Below are 22,127 nucleotides of genomic sequence, written 5' to 3'. Positions count from 1 at the left end.
CGAGCCGGGCGCCGCACCTGCGGCAGCGGCGGCGGGGGCCGCGGACTACGGCTTCCTGGGGCCCGGGCCCGGGTACGACTTCCCGTGCGCGCTTGGGCGGCCAGCCGACGACGGCGGCACGCACGTCCACTACGCCGCCTCTGCCGTCTTCTCTGGCGCTGGCTCCTTTCTCCTTAGCGGCCAGGTGGAGTATGCGGCCTTCGGCGAGCCCGGTCCCTTCCCCGCGTGTCTCAAGGAGCCAGGCGACAGTCACCCTGGGGCTTTCCAGACAGCGTCCCCGGCCCCCGGCACCTACCCCAAGTCATCCTCTCCGGCCTCCAGCCTTCCCGCCGCCTTCAGCACCTTTGAGTGGATGAAAGTGAAGAGAAACGCCCCCAAGAAAAGTAAGTACTGCGGGGGAGGCATCCGAAACCGGGGACGGAATAGCTCAGGGGACAAGTCAAAACTTTCCTTTTGACAAACTGGGTTTTAGGAAGGAGATGCATTCCCAGGCGTTAGTGAAGCAGCCAAGGTTCCTTGAGCGTGCAGAAAGGACCTCTCCGTGGAGTTTTCCTGGCATCGCCGTAAAAGTTGGCAGGAGCCCGGACGGCTGCACGGTGACCTGGGTTTCTGCTCCAGCCCCTGTGCCCGCTGGCCTTACTGACACCTTGTCTTTACGTTGCAGGCAAACTCGCCGAGTACGGAGCTGGAGCCGCCAGTCCTTCCAGCGCCATCCGCACGAATTTCAGCACCAAGCAGCTGACAGAACTGGAGAAAGAGTTTCATTTTAATAAGTATTTAACTCGAGCCCGACGCATCGAGATAGCCAATGCCTTGCAACTTAATGACACACAAGTCAAAATTTGGTTCCAGAACCGCAGGATGAAACAGAAGAAAAGGGAACGAGAAGGGCTTCTGGCCAACCCTGTGGCCTCCTTCCAACTTCCTCTCTCAGGAATGAGTCCCACTAAGTCAGGCAAGAACCCAGAGAGCCCTTCCCAGGCCCCAGAACCTTCATGAGGTCCAGTCTGGAGGCTGATAGATCTCTCTGCCTGTGGAAGTCAAGGCCATCCCCACCCCTGTCTCTAAATTAAGAGCTCAGTTTGGTTTGGGAGGGGTCTGGGCAGAAATTAAAGGAGTTTCACAGGGAAATGAAGTCTTTTACTTCAAGCTTCTGAGTTCCATTCCATGTGTGTACTGGTAGTAATTTGATGTCTCTTTAGCCACTCTTTTGCCCATTGTTTGCACCTTTTCAGGGAATAGGTAACTCAGCTGCCAGCCCAGGCCGACTGCTGACTTGCCTAACTTAAATCATACACAGTTTTATGGGTGAAGCTGCCACAGTATTAGTTGCTGAATCCTGTCAAACTCCTGTGATGCTTAGAGAAGCACCTGTCCAGATTACTGTTTTTCATTTAAAGGACTGGATGACATGTATTCAGTTTCTTGAGGTGACCAAAGCTATTTAGGAACTCTTGATGGAGCTAAATTTCAATGATGAGCTTCACGTTTTACACCATTTCCTATCCCCCCTTTCTTTAAAAAGCAGTTTCTACCTCACTGTGTGCCTGAGTGAAGACAATCATTAGTAGCTGAACAATTTCACAGTGTGGGGAAAAATTGGAACCTGAACTACACCTTGACCTCAGTTACCCAAACTTGAATGTAAATATATACAGTATGTATATTTTTAAGAAAAGATTTGCTTGCAACAAACCTAAATGGCATTTAATGTCATATAGCATGTAAAGAGTTTGAAGGTGGAGGGTTGGGTTTTTTTAAAATAAAAATTATAGAATCTGCTATTCTTTGATTTTCCTTACATTCTCTTTCTTAAAGTTAATTCAGTTTCTCCTAACTGGAATGGCCTGAATCTAGTCTGGGAAGTTGACTGTACTTCTAACTTTAAAAAATGACATTTCTTATACACAGATTCTCTACATGTAACAAGTTAGGAACAGTTGTCTGAGCACTTGAAGGGAGAAAAACAAAAAACTGCCAACTAGCCAAGTAACTAGTAAGTTCTTTACCTTAAACACCCTGGTTTTATGTGAGTTGAGGGCCCACTGAGGGAATGTTAAAAAGCAGGCAAGTGTTTCTCCTCTTGTCCTCACAAAAGGAAGAGGAACACCTGAAGACATAGTTACTTCATTTTCTCTAGTAAGAAGGCACCTAAAAAAGTTCTCAACAGCACAGTCCGTATTTTCAAAGTCAATACATACAAAGTAGGCTGGGAGAGCAGGTAGTCAGAGTTTTGCATTTCCTGTGACCTAAACTGAGCTGAGAGAACCATTGAGGGTACCTTTCTGTTTTTAAAATGTAAAACTTTTCAAATTAGCTATTTTGTAAGAGGTAAGAACACAAAACTTAAAAGTTGGTATGAGTCAAGCCTTTAGTTGTTTTCACTCCCTGTTCCCATCTATTGTTGACGAGGCTCCTGTGAAACTTCCAGAAAAATTATTTGAAAAATACAAGCTAATCCATACCAAATGGATATTTGAGATTACTGATGGGGCAGATAATTTTTTATCTTTTGAGCAATATCCTTTATATACTTCTACCCTAGGTGTTCACACACATCCTTAAGTTCTTTATATATTTAACTCATAGGCTTAAAGGTCCAAATAATCAAGAGAAGAACTTCAGTTTTTCCTTTAAACTAGATTTTCATGTTCTTGTGTGGGCTACCAACTAGTAATTCAGAAGCCTGAACAATTGTGGAGGATTCCTTTTCCTACAACACAGCAAAGAGATTAGTTATTTTGGGACATTGATAATACAAATTCCAGGCCTTTGTTCCTAGCATTTAATGAAACTGAGGAAATAAAACTACCTGCTTTAACAAACTCAGCTAATAAGGGGTGGGGGGATATATCACTTAAAAGAGCAGGTTTGTCAATATTATTCTTATGTTTCACCATCTGCACTTCAGTAACTTGATGCTAATCAGATCTTGTTTGAAACAACAACCCCCCTTCTGAGCTTTGTAGCCATTTGAAAGAACTTGTGATCTGCTCATTTATAACCACTTCTGGGCTTCCCCAGCAGTGGTTTGACTTGACAATGTTTCCTTTTTGATAAGCATTCAAATATACACCTAAACAAAACCCATCAGGCTTGGCCATTTCCGTAATCTACCACCCCTTTCTCTGAGAAAATAAAGCTTGTCTTTTTGAAGCTAGTACCAGCACTTAACAGTCCTGATGGATGTCTTCTTTGATGAAGGTGGCTATTTTGACATACATATAATGCTGTTCTATGAATCACGCCAATATTAGCTATTTTTTGACCAACCCTAGGGATCTTTAAAAGCTTTCTTAATGCTGATTGCTATGTAGCTATATTCAGTATTAGGAAGAGTCCTGGCTGGTGACTGGGACGAAATAGATGACCTCTGGAGGTCCCTTCCAGCAAAGGAGACAATTCATTGACTTCTGCATGTTTCATTTTAGGCACATCTTTGGAAAAGAGGGAATTTGGTTCTAAGAGAGTAAATGAATTTAGTCTCCAAGATAACAGACAAATGTTTAAACAGAAAAATGGATTTCTAGGTGTTATCAAATACATCTTATCAGTATAGGTTCTTAACCCGTATGCATCAGATGAACATTTTCCTTTCTATTATTATTCAGACTTTATATTATTTTGAGCCAGATCTTCCATGATGTATGATGATTATTATGCAAACTGTGAAGCTGCTAAAACAATCCCCTTTCTATTTTACAAGATTTCAAACTAAATATGCTAATTCACCCTCTGGCAATCCATTACAAGAATGAATACACAGTGGACAATACTGGCTGTTGTCTAATTAACTATTCAATATTCCTTTGTCTTCACATAATGACCATGTGTCTACTTTGTTAGATTAAGGATAGTTAGGAGTGAAGATAGAGAAATAATGCATTTAATAACATAAAATTTCTACAAGTTGAGTACCACCAAATGAAGGACTTGCTGTTGTAAAAAACTAAAGCATTGACACTGTAGATTCACATACGATTCGTTCTGTCCCAATCTCCTGTGTGGTAAGGTCCAAGACTAGAAGAGGTTGTGTCTGATTTTCATGTCATTAGAATGAAGGAGCAGGCTCAGGAGAGTTGCATAAGTTCTGAAGTTCTTAATTATTTCTTATGAGAAAATACGTGCTCCACATTTGCTGAATATTGAGTTTGGAAACCTCAGGATCTAATCAGGTTCACTGAGATTTTCAGTTTGACCACAGACCTTTCAACAAGAGAAATGCCATTGTTAAAACTTTATTTGTGGTTTTAAAGTGAAACCATAGTGGATATATCTCACAAACAATGATAAATCTTCTAAATAGAAATACAAATTTTCATGGTTTCAACCTCTAGTATATTTCCTGGGGATGAGCACACAACAGTATACAAAAATTCTATTTCAGTTTTGCACTTGCAACTGTTTATGGTATACTTGTTATTTATTATAAATGTATTTTCACTAGAAAATTTAAATTCAATAACAGATAAAGAGCAAACATCCTATTTTTGACAGGACAGAGAAGTCTTACCAAGGTTTAAGTGCAGTCCCTCCCACATCTGATAACCTTTTTGATATGATTTGCAAAGGAGAGCCAAGGAGTAATTGTTTAGACTTGTAACAGCCAAGAAACTCAGACGATGGAGGTCTTTAAAGAGTTGGCTAGATTTCACTTAGCACATCCCATTCTTACAGGTAAATCAAGAATCTAAACCTTATGCAGTTTGGAAGGAGGTCTTTAAGGAAAGAATAATTAAAAACATCAACTTGTTAGGATGTTTCCAAGGACCTGGAAAAGTCAAGTTGGTGAAACTTAACTTTTCCTTAACTCTGTTAAATCCATCTGTATCTCTCTGAAACTCTTGCTACATCTGTACCACTCAGTCACTGCCTATAAGATGATAACAATGATTATGTTCTTTCCCAGGACAACATCTTGGATACAGATTCATTGCTTGCTTCTCTTCAAATTTATCACATAGCGGGAAATGAGGACAAGGTGTGCTGGGACTTTGTCCCACCCTCTAGACATTGCCGTCTCACTTGACTCATCAGGGCTACTTTTGGTGGAATTACACTACCTGCAAATGGGACACTTCCCTAATCTAGGAAGTCTCTGTTGTAGTTCCTTTACAGTGGTACAAAGACAGCTGGAGGTGACAAATCTACAATGTTAGCTCAATGGCATTCCCAGAAAGGTGGCATCACTGAATCTCAGATAAATGACCTTGAGATGAAACAACAGATTTCTTAAGGAAGGAGACCTGGATTTTAGCACCAGCTATGTTTCCTGACTAAAAGAGAAAAGCACTTAACTTCAGTGCTCTCAGTTTCTCCTTATGTAAAAGGGAGTTAGCCTGGATAAATGTTATTACTTTATTATCACCAGGGAACTCTAGTGACTTAGTGGTAAAGAGTTGCATTGACAACTGCAAGGCAAGTGGTTCAAATCCACAAGTTCCAATCTACAGAAAAAAGATGGACAGTCTCCCCCTGTGCATTTGTAGCCTCTGAAAGCCCACTGGAGGGTCAGCTGTGAGTCAGTGCTAACTTGGTAGTACATAACAACAATATTCTCCACAATTCTTTGCTGATAATTACTGAGAAGTTTATTTACCAATATTATTGCTCAGTAAGGTTACCATCAACAAGGAGCTATTATTGAAGTAATATTTGAAACCTGTATCACTTAATTTAAATGACTTCAGAACATATGTGTATGTTTATGTGAGCTTGATAATATTTCTCAGTGGCTTTGACTTAAGGAATAAAAAAGTTAACAAGATAATGTTACGTGTTGTCGCTCAAGTACGACTCATGATGACCATATGAACAACAGACCTGAACCCTGTTTTATCCTGTGCTAACTTCGTCTTCTCTGAAACAAGTAAACCCATTTCTGCAGTCACTCTGTCAATCCATCTGATTGAGGGTCTTCCTCTTTTTCACTGTCCCTCCAACTTTTAAAAAATTATTACCCTCTCCAAGGAATAGCCTCTCCTAACAACATTGCTCAAGTATTTGAGAGGAACTTTTGTCATCCTTGCCTTCAAGGAGCACTCTGTACTTTGGCAGCCTGTGGAAAAATTCACTACTCTTCTCCAACACCACAACTCAAAGGCATCAATTCTTCTGTTATCCTTAATCATAGTCAAACTTTCAGATATGTAGCAAGTGATTGAAAAGACCATGATGGCCTGAATCAGGTGCAGCTTAAGCTTCAAATTCAAATTATTGCTTCTCAATAACTCGGAGAAGTCCCTAACTGCAGACTTTCCCAGTGCGATATGTTTCCTGATCTCCTGACTCTTGATTCTAAGCGTGTTGATTATGGATCCAAGTAAGACAGTTTTCAGCCTTCTCCATCTATTATGATATTGCCTAAATGGTGAGAATTTTTTTTCTTGAAGTTGATATGTAATCTATATTGAAGCAAGCACATGATTTCTTCTTCACTTTTAGCAAGCAAGGTTGTGTGATCTGCAAAAAGGAGGTTGCTGAGTCTTCCTCCTATCCTGATGCCACATGTTGTTGTTGTTGTTATGTGCCGTCGAGTCACTTGTGACTCATAGCGACCCTATGTACAACAGCCCTAAACTCTGCTCTATCCTGTGCCAGTCGCACAGTCTTTGACACTCCCATCCCGATTATCCCAGTCACTGAATCAATCCACCTCATAGAGGGCCTTCCCCTCCTGCGCTGTCCCTCTACCCTACCAAGCATGATGTCCTTCTTCAAGGACTGGTCTCTCCTCCCAACATGTCCAACGTATGTTAGACTGAGCCTCAGAAGGAGCCACCCGGTTTAACCCTTTCCAGGGTGAATCTGTTTTCCTAGCAGTCCATGGTACTCTCAATACTCTTCTCCAGCACCACAGCTCAAAGGCATCAATTCTCCTATTCTCCTTGGTCATTGTCCAACTCTCTGAGGCATAACAAGTGATTGTGAAGACCATGGCCTGTATCAGATGCACCTTAGTCTCCAGAGAGACACCATTGCTCTTAAGTATTTTGGAGAGGTCCCTAACAGCAGACTTTCCCATGGCAATGTGCCTTTTAATTTCCTGGCTACTGGTGCCAAGAGTGTTGACTGTGGAGCCAAGCAAACTAAAGCTGTGAACAATCTCAATCTCTTCACCATCCATCCTGATGCTGCCAGTTGGTCCAGTGGTGAGAATCTTCGTCTTCTTGACATTGAGCCTCAATCCATATTGTAGGCTGAAGTCCTTGACCCTCTGCAGCAGGTGCTTCAGGTCCTCCTCAGTTTCAGCAGGCAGGATTGTGTCATCTGTATAACGCAGATTATTGATAGATCATCCACCAATCTTGACACCACATTTCTCCTCAGAGAGCCCAGCCTCCCGGATAATCTGTTTTGCATACAGGTTGAAAAGGTATGGAGATAGGATGCATCCCTGGCATACACCTTTCCAATTTTGAACCATGCAGTGTTGCCCTGCTCTGTTCTGATGACTGCCTCCTGGTCCAAGTATAGGTTTCACATTAGAACAATCAAGTGTTCTGGGATTCCCATTCTTCTCAGAGTCAGCCACAGTTTGTTATGATCCACACGGCCAAATGCCTTTGCATAGTCAATGAAACACAGACATTCCTCTGGTATTCTCTGCTTTCAGCTAAGATCCATTTAACATCAGCTACAATATCTCTAGTATCACGACCCCTTCTAAACCCAGCCTGGACTTCTGGCAGTTCTCTGCTGATGTGAGGTTCCAGTCGTTTTGGGATAATCTTCAGTAGAATCTTGCTTGCATGTGAAATCAATGAGATTGTTCTATAGTTTCCAAACTCTGTTGGGTCACCTTTCTTTGGGATGGGAACAAATATAGATCTCTCCTGGTCAGTTGACCTAGTGGTTGTTCTCCAGATTTCTTGGCACAACTTGGTGAGCACGTCCGGGGCAGCATCTGTTAACTGAAATATGTCAATTGGTATACCATCTATTCCTGGGACCTCATTTTTTGCCATTTCCTTCAAAGCAGCCTGAACTTCTTCTTTTATCACCATAGGCTCTTGCTCATATGTTGTTTCATGAAATTCTTCTGTGTCTGCCAATTCCTTTCAATACAGTGATTCAGTATATTCTTTCCATCTTCTTTTAATACTTCCTGGATCATTTAACATTCTGCCGAAAACATCCTTGATTATAGCAACTCGAGGTTTGAATTTGTTCTTCAGTTCCTTGAGCTTAACAAATGCTGAGCGAGTTCGGCCCTTTCGATTTTCTGACTCCAACTCCTTGTACATTTCATTGTAATATTTTGCTTTGTCATCCCGTGCTGCCTTTTGAAATCTTCTGCTTTTTTATAAAGTCCAAATTCTTGAATAATTTGCTCAGCACATGGACTGAATAGGTTTGGAGAGAAGATACAACTATGATACAGATTTTACTTAATTTTAAACCATGCCATGTAGTGTTCCCTTTTTCTGTTTGTATGACAGCCTCTTTATTCTGGTAAAAGTTTTGCATGAGCATAGATAAGCATCCTAGGATTTCCATTCTTCTTAATGTTAGCCATAATTTGTTATGAACCACAGTTTAATGTCTTTGCATAGTTGATAAAGCACAAATAGACATTCTTCTGTTGCTCTTTATTTTCATCTAGGAACTATCTGACATCAGCAATGATATCCCTCGTGTCACAGCCTTTTATAAACCCAATTTGAACTTCCTGTGGTTCTCTGTTTTATTGTTCTAGCTGTTTTTTGAATGATTTTGAGCAAAGTTGTCTCACATGTGATTTTAATGATATTGTTCAATAATTTCTACATTCTGTTGAATTACCTTTCTTTTGAATGGGTACAAATATGGATCTCTTCCTATCAGACAGTCAGGCAGTTGTCCTCCAAATTTCCTGGCATAGACTGATAAGCACATACAGGGCTGCATCTGTTCATTGAAACATGTCAGTTGGTATCCTTTCGATTCTTGGGACCTTGTCTTTTTCCAGTGTGTTCGGTGAAGCTTTAACGTCTTCCTTCATCAACACTGCTTCTTGAGCATAAGGTACTTCCTGAAATACTTCAGTGTCAGCCCATTCTTTTTGGTATAGTGGTTCTGTGGATTCCTTCTCTTTTTGATGCTTCCTAGGTTTTGCTCCTACCATCTCTCAGTATTCTAACTTTTTTTTTTTTTTTTTTTTTATGCAACCAAGAGGTTTATTGCGGAGCTCCGGGCCGACACGTATCTCTCGCAGGAGAGAGAGGAAGGAGTCGACCCCGAGCAGACAATTTTGGCTCTTTTTATACACTTTAGGGGGATACAACAGGGTGTCAGCTTCTCATTGGGTGATAAATCAGTATTCTAACTTAAGACTTGAATTTATTTTTAATTTCTTTCAGCTTAATAAATTCCAAGCAAATTCCTCCCTTTTTGTCCTCCACTTCTAGGTCTCTGCATATTCCATTGCAATACTTTATTTTCTCAAGCTGCCCTTTGGAAACTTCTGTTTTCAGCATTTTAATGTCAGAATATCTTCCCTTTCTCTTGATTGCTACACACTCTAATACAATTTTAAATTTCTTCTAATGCCCATCATGTTTTTTTTTCCTTTCTCCTCTGTTTTTGTGATTCCCCTTTGCTCTCTTCATGGATGATATCCTTGATGTGAACCCCTAACTCATTTTGTTCTTTGATGTTCAGCGCTTCAGAGGTATGCTTAAGATAGTTTTTAAATTCAGGTGGTATGATATTTTGGTTCTTGTGGGCTTGTTTTAATTTTCTTCAGCCTTAATTTTAGCTTGCACATGAATAGTTCAGGGTCTGTTCCACAGTCACCACCTGGCCTTATTTTAATTGCTGATACTCAGCTTTTCAAGTGATTCCTTCTGCAGATATAATCAGTCTGATTACTTTGCAGTCCATCAGGTGAGGTCCATGTGTAAAGTCATGGTAGTGATTTTTTTTAAAGGGTATTTGCGATTAATAAATCACTATATGTACAAATTTTGATCCTTTTATTTCCAGCCTCATTTCTGTCACCAAGTACATACTTTCCAGCTTTTGCATTCCAGTCACCAATTAATGCATCTTGATTGCATGTTTGGCCAATTTCACAGTGCAAAATTTAGTAGACATCTTTAGTTTTCTCCTCTTTGACTTTAGCTGTTGATGAATATATTACCATAATAGTCTTATTGACAAATCTTCCTTGTACGTGAAAGGATAATATTATTCACAACTTAAGAACATAACTTGAAATTGTCTTAACTATGCATGTGAGACCACTCTTCTTCAGCTTTTTATTCTTAGGATAGTGTACCATGTACCTGTCTGATTCAAGATGGCCAGTGCCAATCCAGCTCATTTCACTATGCATAGAATGTTGACGATCATGTGTTCCATTTCATTTTTTACATCTTCTAGTTTTCCTACATCCATATTTCACACATTCCATGTTCCAACTATAAAAGAATGCTTCCAATTGTTTGTACTCCTTTTACTTGACTTCAGTCTGGGCTCTAACACTAACAGCATAACTATCTCTGTTCCTCTACTGTTTATAGGGTTTTCAGAGGCCTTCTATTTAAGAAGTGGATGGCCAGTCCTGCTTCCTAGTCTCAGTGCTCTATTGAAACCTGTCCACCATAGGGAACTCTTATGGAATTTGATATACCTATGGCATAGCTTTTAGCATCATAGCAACCCACAAGTTACTTCCGTATGGCCAACTATCAGAGTGTAGTAATATGAACAATGATAAATGAACAAGAATACAAATATGCCATAAAGTAATTAGCAATGTCTTAATTTTAGAACACAATTGCCTGGATCTTATTAACATGTTAATGTTGTTGTTATGTACCTTTGAATTGGAACCAACCCATAGCTGACCCTCCAGTGTATTTTTAGAGGCAATGGAGGAGATTGCTTATCTTTCTCCTGTGGAGCAAATGATGGGTTTTAACCCTGTGCCTTCAGTTGAGAGCATAGTTCCTTCCCACTAGACCACCAGAGCTTCAACATGACGTTGTTGTTGCTGTTGTTATGTGCCATCGAGTCGTTTGCTACTCATAGCGACTCTATGTACAACAGCTCTAAACTCTGCTCTGTCCTGTGCCAATCTCACTGTCTCCGACACACTCATTCCGATTGCCCCAGTCACTGAATCAATCCATCTCCCAGAGGGCCTTCCCCTCCTGCGCCTGCCCTCCACCTCCCAAGCATGATGTCCCTCTCCAAGGACCGGTCTCTCCTTACAACATGACCAAAGTATGTCAGACAAAGTATCAGAATCCTTGCCTCCAAGGAGCAGCCCGGTTTAACCCTCTCCAGGATGAATCTGTTTGTCCATGGCACCCTCAGCACTCTTCTCCAACACCAAAACTCAAAAGCATCAATTCTCCTTCTGTCCTCCCTGGTCATTGTCCAGCTCTCTGATGCATAACAAGTGATTGCAAAGACCATGGCCTGTACCAGACGTACCTTAGTCTCCAGAGACACACCATTGCTCTTGAGTACTTTAGAGAGGTCCCTAGCAGCAGACTTTTCCATCGCAATACATCTTTTAATTTCCTGGCTGCTGGTGCCAAGAATGTTGATTGTGGAGCCAAGCCGACTAAAGCTGTGAACAATCTCAATCTCTTCACCATCCATCCTGATGCTGCTAATTGGTCCAGTGGTGAGACTTTTTATCTTCTTGAATTTGAGCCTCAATCCATATTGAAGGCTGCAGTCCCTAAAAGTGATGGCTTCCCATTTAGCATATTAAATAAGATGTATAAAATAATTTTCAAAAGGATGCTGGTAGTTTTACTTCGGATTCCCAGTCCTCTTGCCTTTAATTCCAAGCCAAAAAGTTGATGCCTTTGAGCTATGGTGCTGGAGAAGAATATTGAATATGGACTGATAGGAGAATAAACAAGTTTGACCTGGAGAGGGTGAAACCAGGCTGCTCTTTGGAGGCAAGTATTCTAAAGTTTCTTCTGACATACTTTGGACATGTTGCAAGGTGGGATCAATCCTTGGAGAGTGACTTCATGCTTGGGAAAGTGGAGGGACAGCGCAAGAGAGGAAGACTCTCGATGAGATGGACTGATGTCTTTAGCCTGAAATTCAGGGTCTTCACCATCTGTCTCTAATAATATTTTGTCCATTTAGTGTGTTCTTTTCAAACTTTCCTTAAGCAAACTTACTCTTTTCTACTTCTGGATCTTTATTCTCCTTGAAATAAACTTCTCTTTGTGAAGAGCCTTGGTGGTGCCATAGTTAAGTGGCTGGCTGCTAACTAAACGTTTGGTCATTAGAACTCACTAGAAGGTTGTGACAGTCTATTCCTGTAAATATTACAGTCTTAGGAATCATATGGGACAGATCTGCCCTGTCCTGTAGGGTTGCTGTGAGTCACTTAGCTTTAACGAAGATATATATATATATTCATCTTTTGCGAAACATTTTGGACTGCCAACGTTTAAAGTAAGGTGACCTTGATTGATACTTAGGTTTTCTTGCCACATTCTAGAATTCCATTCTTTCTCCTTCCCTAGTTCCCTTTTCGTGAGCATGAATTTTCTCCCTCATGAGTACCAGTGACCAACTGCCATTGAGTTGGTCCTAATTCATAGTGACCCATGTGTTTCAGTGTAGGATTTTACTTCAGGTTTTTAATGACTAAATTTTTTTAAGGCGATCCAACAGAGTGTGGAAATTATCAAACAATATCATTAATATCACACACTAACAAAATCCTGCTGAAGATTATCCAGAAAAGACTTGAACATTGACAGTGAACTACCAGAAATACAGGCTGGGTTTAAAAGAGGTCATGGCACTAAGGACATTGTTACCAATGTCAGATGGATCTCGGCAGAAAGCAGAAAGTACCAGAAGAATGTATATCTGTGTTTCATTGACTATGCAAAGGCATTTGACTGTGTGGATCACAATGAATTGTGGTTAACCTTGAGGAAAATTTGAATCTCAGAGTACCTGATCATACTTATAGGAAACCTATATTTGGACCAAGAAGTAGTCCTCAGAACAGAGCAAGTAAACACTGCATGGTTCAAAATCAGGAAAGGAGTGCATCAGGGATGCATCCTGTCCCCATACCTTTTCAATCTGTATTAAGAACAGATCATTCGGGAAGCAGGGCTTTATGAAGAGGAGTGTGGCATCAGGATTGGAGGAAGACTCATTAACAACCTACAATATGCAGATGACACAACCTTGCTTGCTGAAACTGAGAAGGACCTGAAGTACTTGCTGTAAAAGGTCAAGAACTGTAGTCTTCAATATGGATTGAAGTTCAGCATCAAGAAAACAAAGATTCTCATCAATGGTCCAATTGGCAGCACCATATTAGATGGAGAAGAGATTGAGGTTGTTAACAATTAGAGCTTGCTCGGATCCACAATCAACACCCTTGGCACCAGCAGTCAGGAAATCAAAAGATTAATTGTATCAGGTAAATCTGTTCTTAGGGACCTTTCCAGAGTACTGAAAAGCAACGATGTCAGTCTAGAGACTAATGTGTGCCTGATCCAGGCCATGGTCTTCTCAATTACGTGTTAATGCTTCAGAGAGTTAGAAAATGACTAAGGATGACAGAAGAATAGATGCCTTTGAGTTGTGGTGCTGGAGAAGAGTCTTGAACATGGACTGCCAAGAAAACAGATAGGTCTGTCTTGGAGAGAATGAAACCAAGTCTATCCTTGGAGGCTAGGATTTTGAAGCTCTGCCTCACTTTGGGCACGTGGCCAGGAGAGATCAGTCCTTAGAGAAAGACATCATGCTCAGAAGGCTGGACGGACAGCGCAGGAGAGGGAGACCCAGGATGAGATGGATTGATACAGTAACTGGGGCAATGGGGGTTGGTGTGTCGGTGTTAGTGACACTGGTTCAGGACAGGGAAAGGTTCAGAGCTGCTGTCCATAGGGTCGCTATACATCGCAAGTGACTCAATGGCATATAAAAACAATAACATACTATGACAGGCTTGGAAGCAGGAGTGGCATCCATTTCTTAAATAACATGCCTCCAGAAACCTCATGAGCTTTGATAAATGTCGATAGTTTAAGAGGGGCTTCAAGCCTTTTGTTCATTGGGTCGCTATGAGCTGTGCTCTACTCAAAGGCAATCAATAACAACAACAATTTTTTCAGAAGTAGTTTGGGCTTTTCTTCCAAGACATCTCTGGGTGGACTTAAACTTTCAACCTTTTGGTTATCAGTTAAGTGCAGTAACCATTTGCACTGCCTAGGGACTCCCTTTAATGAGAACCAGAAAACTACACACACACATACACACCCCCACACCCCCACTCCTCCAAATAAAAACTTAGAATGCTACTCATTGAGTAGCTACTACCAGATAAACTTTCTCATTGCTGACAAGTTTGAACTGACTCATAGCTGAGCCCCCATTAGTTTTCTAAGGCTGTAAATGGCATAAGAGGATATTGGTCCTTTTTCTCCCATGGAACTGCTGGTAGATATGAATCTCCAGAGAGACTGGACCTTTGGACTCTACCACCAGAGCTCCTTACCTCTACCAGATAAAGAATATGATGAAAATTTATTAGCAGAGGGTCAAGGACTGCAGCCTTCAATATGGACTGAGGCTCAATGTCAAGAAGACAAAAATTCTCACCACTGGACCAATCGGTAGCATCAGGATGGATGGTGAAGAGATTGAGATTGTTCACAGCTTCAGTTTGCTCGGCCCCATGGTCAACACTCTTGGCACCAGTAGCCAGGAAATAAAAAAACGTATTGTGATGGGAAAGTCTGTGGTTAGGGACCTCTCTAAAGTACTGAAGAGCAATGGTGTCTCTCTGGAGACTAAGGTGTGCCTGATACAGGCCATGGTTTTTGCAATCACTTGTTATGCATCAGAGAGTTGGACAACGACATGGCAGGATAGAAGGAGAATTGATGCCTTTGAGCTGTGGTGCTGGAGAAGAGTATTGAATGTACCATGGACTATCAAGAAAACAAACAGATTCATCCTAGAGAGGGTTAAATCAGGCTGCTCCTTGGAGGCAAGGATTCTGGGACTTCATCTGACATACTTTGGACATGTTGTAAGGAGAGACATGTCTTTAGAGAGGGATATCATCCTGGGTAGAGTAGAGGGACAGCGCAGGAGGGGAAGACCCTCTATCAGGCGGATTGATTCAGTGACTAGGGTAATCGGGATGGGTGTGTCAGAGGCAATGAGATTGGCACAGGATAGAGCATGGTTTAGGGCTGTTGTACATAGGGTCGCTATGAGTCGCAAATGACTCGATGGCACATAACAACAACAACAAATATTTCTTAAATTATGATTCTTGAGCACATAATAAAATAGAAATGTGAAGTGAAAAAAGGACTATAAATTTCTCTCCTTGTCTATCAAGTACATGTTTTAGATTTAGTATACTGTAAACAAATAGAGAATATAAATGCTATTTAAAATGATATCTTTTATTCTTATAGTATATAATTGGTGATGCCTTTATTGTTACCTGAAATGTCAAAATAATAATTTTTTTGCTTACTATAGTAATTTTGAGTACTTTATGAAAACAGAATTGTTGGAGAAGAATCATTGAAGCCAAATAAGTTCTAGTGCTGTTTTTCAAGAGAGGTTAAGAGATAAATGCAGCAGTTATGAGAGTACAATCTGGAGGCAGAAACACCTGTGTACAAATTCTGGGACAGGTTATTCAGTGACCTTAAATCCACACCTCCCCCTTAAAATCAGTACCCATTGTTCCTATGCCACTGAGTAGTTTCTGAGGCTTGTCAGAGATAACACATATGGATTACTCATCATAATGTCTGATGCTTAATAAAGATTTGATAATCTGGGTGGCATAAACAATGTGGTCTCAATTACTAACTAAAGGATGCAGTTTGAACCCACCTAGCAATGTCCTGAAAGAAAGGCCTCGAGATCTACTTCTGTGAAGATTACAATGGAGAAAACCCTATGGAGCTCAACTGTACTCTGTTACACATGAGGTCACCATGAGTTGGAATCAGCCTGATGGCAGTTCTGATTTCAAGACAGAATAGGTTTTGAGAGTTGTGTTAAGTGGCAAGGATGGAAAGAAAGAAGTTTAGGTGGAGAAATATATTTATATATACAGATAAACCTGTACACATATACACAGAGAAATACACTGATACTAGTTGAATTCTAAGGTGCTAGGAACAGGCTATAAAAATTAGGATTGCTAAGATATTGAGAATGGAGTAAGAATTACAGGGAATCAGGCCAGAAAATAAAGATTCACAATTATTGATAAGTTTAGCAAAGTATTCATGTTACATTATATTGTTATGCTGTTATATGCCACTTAGAACTGAATCGTAGCTGACCCACTAGAGGGTTTTCAGATGTAGTAAATTACATGGGAGGAAATTGCTCATCTTTTTCCACTGGCGTAGCTGGTCGATTCCAACCACATGCCTTTCAGTTGACAACACAGCTCCTTACCACTAGGCCACCAGAGCTCCAAGTGGTAGGTACACTGTAAGAGAAGAAAGTTAGATGGTACTTCATGGACGATCGATGAGAGCAATGGCTGAGGACTCTCCAAATGAAATTTGTGTCTAAACTCAGAAATTTGGAAGAAATGAAAGACAAAAGGGCATCAAAGAATTGAATACTGCTTCTAGTTTACTGGATTCTGAGAAACAACAACAAATCATGTTTATGCTTGATCTTTTCCTTACAAAGAATGTGTGAATTCACATAAACAATATTTTGAGGTCAGGCATTTGAACTAAAATACAGGAATGATTTTCATACATTTTCTACACTGTGGCATTTTCCCAGGGTTGAGTGTACCGTTATATCGACTATGCAAATGAATTTGACTATGTGGATTGTAATAAGTTATTGCTTGCACTGAGAAGAATGGGAATCCCAGAACACTTAAGTGTGGTCATGCAAAACCTATGCCTAGACCAAGAAGCTGGTATGCGAACAGACCAAGGGATCTCCATATGATTTAAAATTAAGAAAGGAATGTATCAGGGTTGCCTCCTTTCTCCATACCAATTAAATTCGTGTGTTGAGCAAATTATTCAAGAGCTGGACTCTATGAAGGAGAATGTGGCATGAGAATTGGAGAAAGACTCATCAATAACCTGCATGATGCAGATGATACAACCTTGCTTCCTAAAAGTAAGGAGGACCTGAAACACTTGCTGCAGATGAAACACTGCAGCTTTCAATATGGATTGCATCTCAACACCAGGAAAAGAAAATTCTCACCATGGGACATGATGGGCAACATCATGATGGAGAAAAAAAAAATAGAAACTGTTAATTATTTTATCTTACTCAGATCCACAATCAATACAGGGGTCAGGAGATAAGGAAATATATTTCACTGGGAACGTCTGTTGTCAGGGACTTCTCCAAATTACTGAGGAGCAATAATGTTAGTTTGAAGATTATGTGTGCCTGATTGAGATTGTCATCTTTTCAGTCCCTTCCTATGCATCTGAGAGCTGGACAATGAGTAAGGATGACAGAAGAATTGATGCCTTTGAATTGTGATGTCGGAAGAGAGTACTTAATAACCTGTGCACTGCCAAAAGAACAAACAAATGTCTTGGAGAAGGTGAAGCCAGATTGCTTCTTGAAAGCAAGGATGGCAAACTTTGTCTCACATATTTTGGCATGTTGCTTGGAGAAGCTATTCCTTGGAGAGGGACATCCTGCTTGGAAAGGTAATGGAACAGTGGAAGGAGAGAAAAACCCTCAACCAGGTGTGTTGACACAGTAACTGCTGCAGTGGACTCAAGAGTGTCAGAGATAACTGAGGTTGGTACAGGATAGGGTTCAGATCTGTTGTTCATGGGTTTGCTTTGCATTGTATTTGACTCAATGACATCTAACAACAGAACAACAAAGATATAGCATTTTAGTAGTGTAATAGGTTAAGTATTGGGCAGCTAAGTGAAAGGTTAATGGTTCAAACTCACCAGGAATTTTGCAAGAGAAGCTCTGCTCCCATAATGATTTACAACCTTGAAAATCCTATCGTGGATGTGAATTGTTTCAGTTGTACATAAATCTGTAACTATTTCCATTGTGTTTTTGAAAATCAATCACTTTAAGTGAAACAAACAAGTGCTTGCTACAAAAAGTACACTTTAATTAGTAGCCAAAAGACCATACCAAATCTGTTGCTGTTGACTCAGTGCCAATTTATAGAAGCCCTGCAGGACAGATTGGAAATGTCCCTTAGTGTTTTCAAGATGTAATTTTTTAAAAAAAATAATTTTAATGAGCACTTACAGAGATTTTGGATTTCCATTCATTCATTGCTGCACTTCTCACCTGCCCCCCCCCCCCCCCCAGTTTGCTCCTCTCTTTCAAACGTAAAAAAAACACTCCTTCCCTGGTACACAATCCCCCTCCCCTCACTGCCCCAAGTACATTCCACTATGCAACCTTAATTGTGGACTCTTGTGATAACCATAAGACCCTATCATACATCGCTTTTAAATTATTCACTCCCTCATCTGTTTCAGTGCAGTATACACAATTTATCAAGTTTTTCTCAGTCTTACCCCAACCCTGATATCAGTCCCATTTTACAACAGTGGCACCATGCAATATTTGTCCTTTATCATCTGAGATATTTCACTCAGCATAATGTCCTCCAGGCTCACCCATTTTGAATAATATTGCATGAGTTCCTTGTTTTTCAATGCAGCGTAGTATTCCATATACCACAGCTTCTCTATCCATTTGTTTGTTGATGGGCACCTGGGTTGTTTCCAACTCCTTGCTATTGTGAACAGAGCCGCGATAAACATGGGTGTGTATATATCTGCATGAATGTCAGTTATGGTCTCTTTGGGATATATTCCCAGTAGTGGAATTGCTGGGTCAAACAGTATCTCTATTTGCAACTTTTTGAGAAAGCGTCATACAGTCTTTCACAGTGGTTGCTCAAAATGTAATTTTTTAAAATTAATTTTAATGAGAGATTACAGAGACTTTGGATTTTCATTCATTCATTGTTGCACTTTTCTCCATGCCCCCCTCCCCTCCCCAGTTCACTCTTCTCTTTGAAAAGTAAAAGAAAAAGTCTTTCATTGGTATACAATCCCTCCCCCCAAGTCCACTCCACTGTGCAGCCTTTTTCTGGACTCCTGTCATGACAGTAATACCTTTATTTCAATGCAGAATTCATAATTTATCTTATCTTTCTCTGTGTCCCCTCAACACCAATGTCAGTCCTGCTTTACAACAGTGGCACTATTCACTATTTGTTCTTTTGTGACTGAGATATTTCACTCAGCATAATGTCCTCCTTCAAAACAACTATGAGATATCATCTTACCCAAGTCAGAATATCAAAATTTAACAGAACAGCAAGCAACAAATGCTGGCAAGATTGTGGAGAAACTGGAACATTTATTCACTGTTGGTGGAAGTGTAAAATGGTGCAACCACTGTGGAAGGCCGTATGGTACTTTCTCAAAAAGTTGCAAATAGAGATACCATTTAACCCAGTAATTCCATAATGCCCTCCAGGGTCACCTATTTTGTATTTCATGAGATCCTTGTTTTTCAATGCATCGTAGTATTCCATTGTGTGAATATACCACAGCTTCTCTTACCATTTGTTTGTTGATGGTTTTTTAGGTTATTTCCAAGTCTTTGCTATTGTGAACAAAGCTGTGATAAACATGGGTGTGCATATAGTTGCTTGGCTGGCGGTTATGGTTTCTTTGGGGTATATTCCCAGTAGTTGAATTGCTGGGTCAAATGGTGTTGGAGAATGCTGAGGAGGAAGGGAGGGCCTCTGGCCAGGACAGATCTCCTAGCCTGGATAAATGCAAGCCTCCCAACGACCTTTAATACGAGATAGAGAAAGCTCTCCTGGGTTTGGCTGTAGGGGCTTGAGAAAGCTCGCCACCTGGGAAGACTGGCTGCAGCATCTATCTGTTGAGCTGGGAGTAGTCTGCACGAGGGTGAGGTTCTCCTAACCAATCTGCACATCCCAAGTCTGCAAGCCCACCCTATCCTGTCTTCTTGTTTTCTTGCTAGTATATAAGTGCATTGCAGCCCCCAATAAAGTTGAACTGGATTGACTCTCTGAACGGCTCCCAGAGTGGTGGTCTCCGTTGTACTTACTCTCATCAGGATGTTGCTGTTCATTGCCAGCAAGTGGACAGCAACAAAATGGTATTTCTATTTGCAGCTTTTTGAGAAAGCGCCTTCCATAGTGGCTGCACACCATTTTACACTCCCACCAACAGTGAATAAAGGTTCCAGTTTCTTCACAATTTCCGCAGCATTTGTCGTTTGCTGTTCTGTTAAATTTTGCTATTCTTACTGGGGGGAGATGATATCTCAGAGTTGTTTTGATTTGCATCTCTGTTAGAGCTAGGGGTTTTGAACATTTCTTCATGTGCTTGTTGGCCATCTGAATGTCTTCTTTGGTGAAGTGTCTGTTCATATTCTGTGTCAAGGCATAATTTTAAGGGAAGCAGATTTTCACATCTTTCTTTCATGGAACAGCTAATGGGTTTATTTTCCTGGTCATTCATTCAGCAGTTGAGCACTTAAGTACTGTGCCACTAGGTCTAGGTCTAAAGGACTAAAGAAATAAAAACAAACTCATTACTTTCAAGTCAGTTTCTTATTACAGTGACCTCCATTGAGTTTCCAAGACACTGAATTTCAAGATTTACAAGGTCAGAGAAGATTGCCTTTGGAGCAGCTGGTAGATTCAAAGTACTCACCTTTTGATTAGCACTCCAACAAATAATGAATCATGCCAATAGAAAATAGTTTATTTTCCTTTATTGCCTATTATGTAATTGTTAAAATAGTGTCACTGTTCAATTGTTTATATGAGTAATTATCCTGTGTAAATGTTTATACTTTCTTTTACATTTGATACTTGATCTACATTTCAAATACAGTGTGTTGGCTTCACTGTAAGGACAAGAAAAGAAATGACTAGTTCATCAAAGAATTGTAGAAAAATCTATTTCTGGTAAATGGGCAAAACGAGGTCCAAAGTATAAATTAAAATGATATCATTTTTCATTCAGGCAATGATAGTGTACTATTTGTCTCTGAAAAATCTTAAATTGACTTTAAGAACAATTTAAACTTCTTTGGGTTGACCTGCCAAAAAGCACAATTTATTCTTCTGTTTTAACTAAAAATAAGAGCACACATGTGAGCACAGTAATGTATTTTTCTATCAGCATATGGTTCCTTTGCAAATGTCAAAACCAGCTGTGCTTATATCTTTGAAGATGCTTCAAAATTTGTCACATGATGAAGCTATTGGAGAACTGTCAATGTCTGCTCTTGTTGAAGGCTTGAGATTCCCTCCCACCACACCTAGACCTTTAATTATTATGTTATGTACGTTTTCTGAATGGACAATGACGAATGAAGGTCCTGCTATACAGTGGTCTCTAACTCAGTATTCATAACCATGACAAAGGCAGACTGTTGTTAGGTATCATCAAACTGGTTCCATTCAATAGTGACAGAATGTCCAGCAGAACAAAACTGCCTGGTCTTTTGCCATCCTCCCAGTTATTGAGAATATTATTTCAGTCATTGTTTCACTCTAGCTTATTGAGATCTTCTTCTTTTTCAATGACTTTCTACTTTACCAAACATGATGTCCTCCAGGACTGGTTCATCCTGATAACACACCCATAGTATATTATCATGTGCAATGAGGTCTCTCCATTCTTGTTTCAAAGGTGCATTCTGGCTAGACTTCTTCCATGACAGATTTGTTCTTCTGGCAGCCCAGAGTACATGTAATATTCTTTGCAGGCATAATAATTAAAAAGAAAGCTCTGGTGGCCTACTTGTAAGGAAGGAGTTTCACTGTCAGCCTAAAGGCATACAATTCAAACTACGAGCTGCTCTGAGAAAGAAAGATGGGCAGTCTCCTCCCATGCATGTATAGTCTCTGAAACCCATTGAAGGGTAAGCTGTGAATTGGTTCTGAATCAATGGCACATAACAATAACAATAATTAAAAATCAGTTTGTTGTTGTTGTTGTTGTTATGTGCCGTCGAGTCGTTTCCGACTCATAGAGACCCTATGCACAACAGCCCTAAACCCTGCTCTATCCTGTGCCAACCGCACCGCCTCTGACACACCCATCCCTATTACCCCAGTCACCGAATCA

At 40.4% G+C, this 22,127-nt stretch overlaps 1 protein-coding gene across 1 annotated transcript in view; it reads left to right on the top strand.

Moving 5' to 3' along the window:
* The window catches only part of HOXD1 (homeobox D1), a 1,274-nt gene extending 275 nt beyond the window's left edge, over positions 1–999 (top strand). The window contains exons 2-3 of the mRNA XM_006878957.1: positions 5–383; positions 665–999. Coding sequence (XP_006879019.1) covers positions 5–383; positions 665–999 — 714 coding nt within the window. The remainder of the gene's footprint in view (positions 1–4; positions 384–664) is intronic.
* The last annotated feature ends 21,128 nt before the right edge of the window (positions 1,000–22,127 follow it).

Source organism: Elephantulus edwardii, unplaced genomic scaffold, assembly GCF_000299155.1.
Source record: "Elephantulus edwardii isolate Elephantulus edwardi_28Jun2011 unplaced genomic scaffold, EleEdw1.0 scaffold00001, whole genome shotgun sequence".
Lineage (NCBI taxonomy): Eukaryota > Metazoa > Chordata > Mammalia > Macroscelidea > Macroscelididae > Elephantulus > Elephantulus edwardii.
The sequence above is the reverse complement of the archived record's forward strand: the minus strand, read 5'-3'. Positions and strand labels throughout refer to the sequence as shown.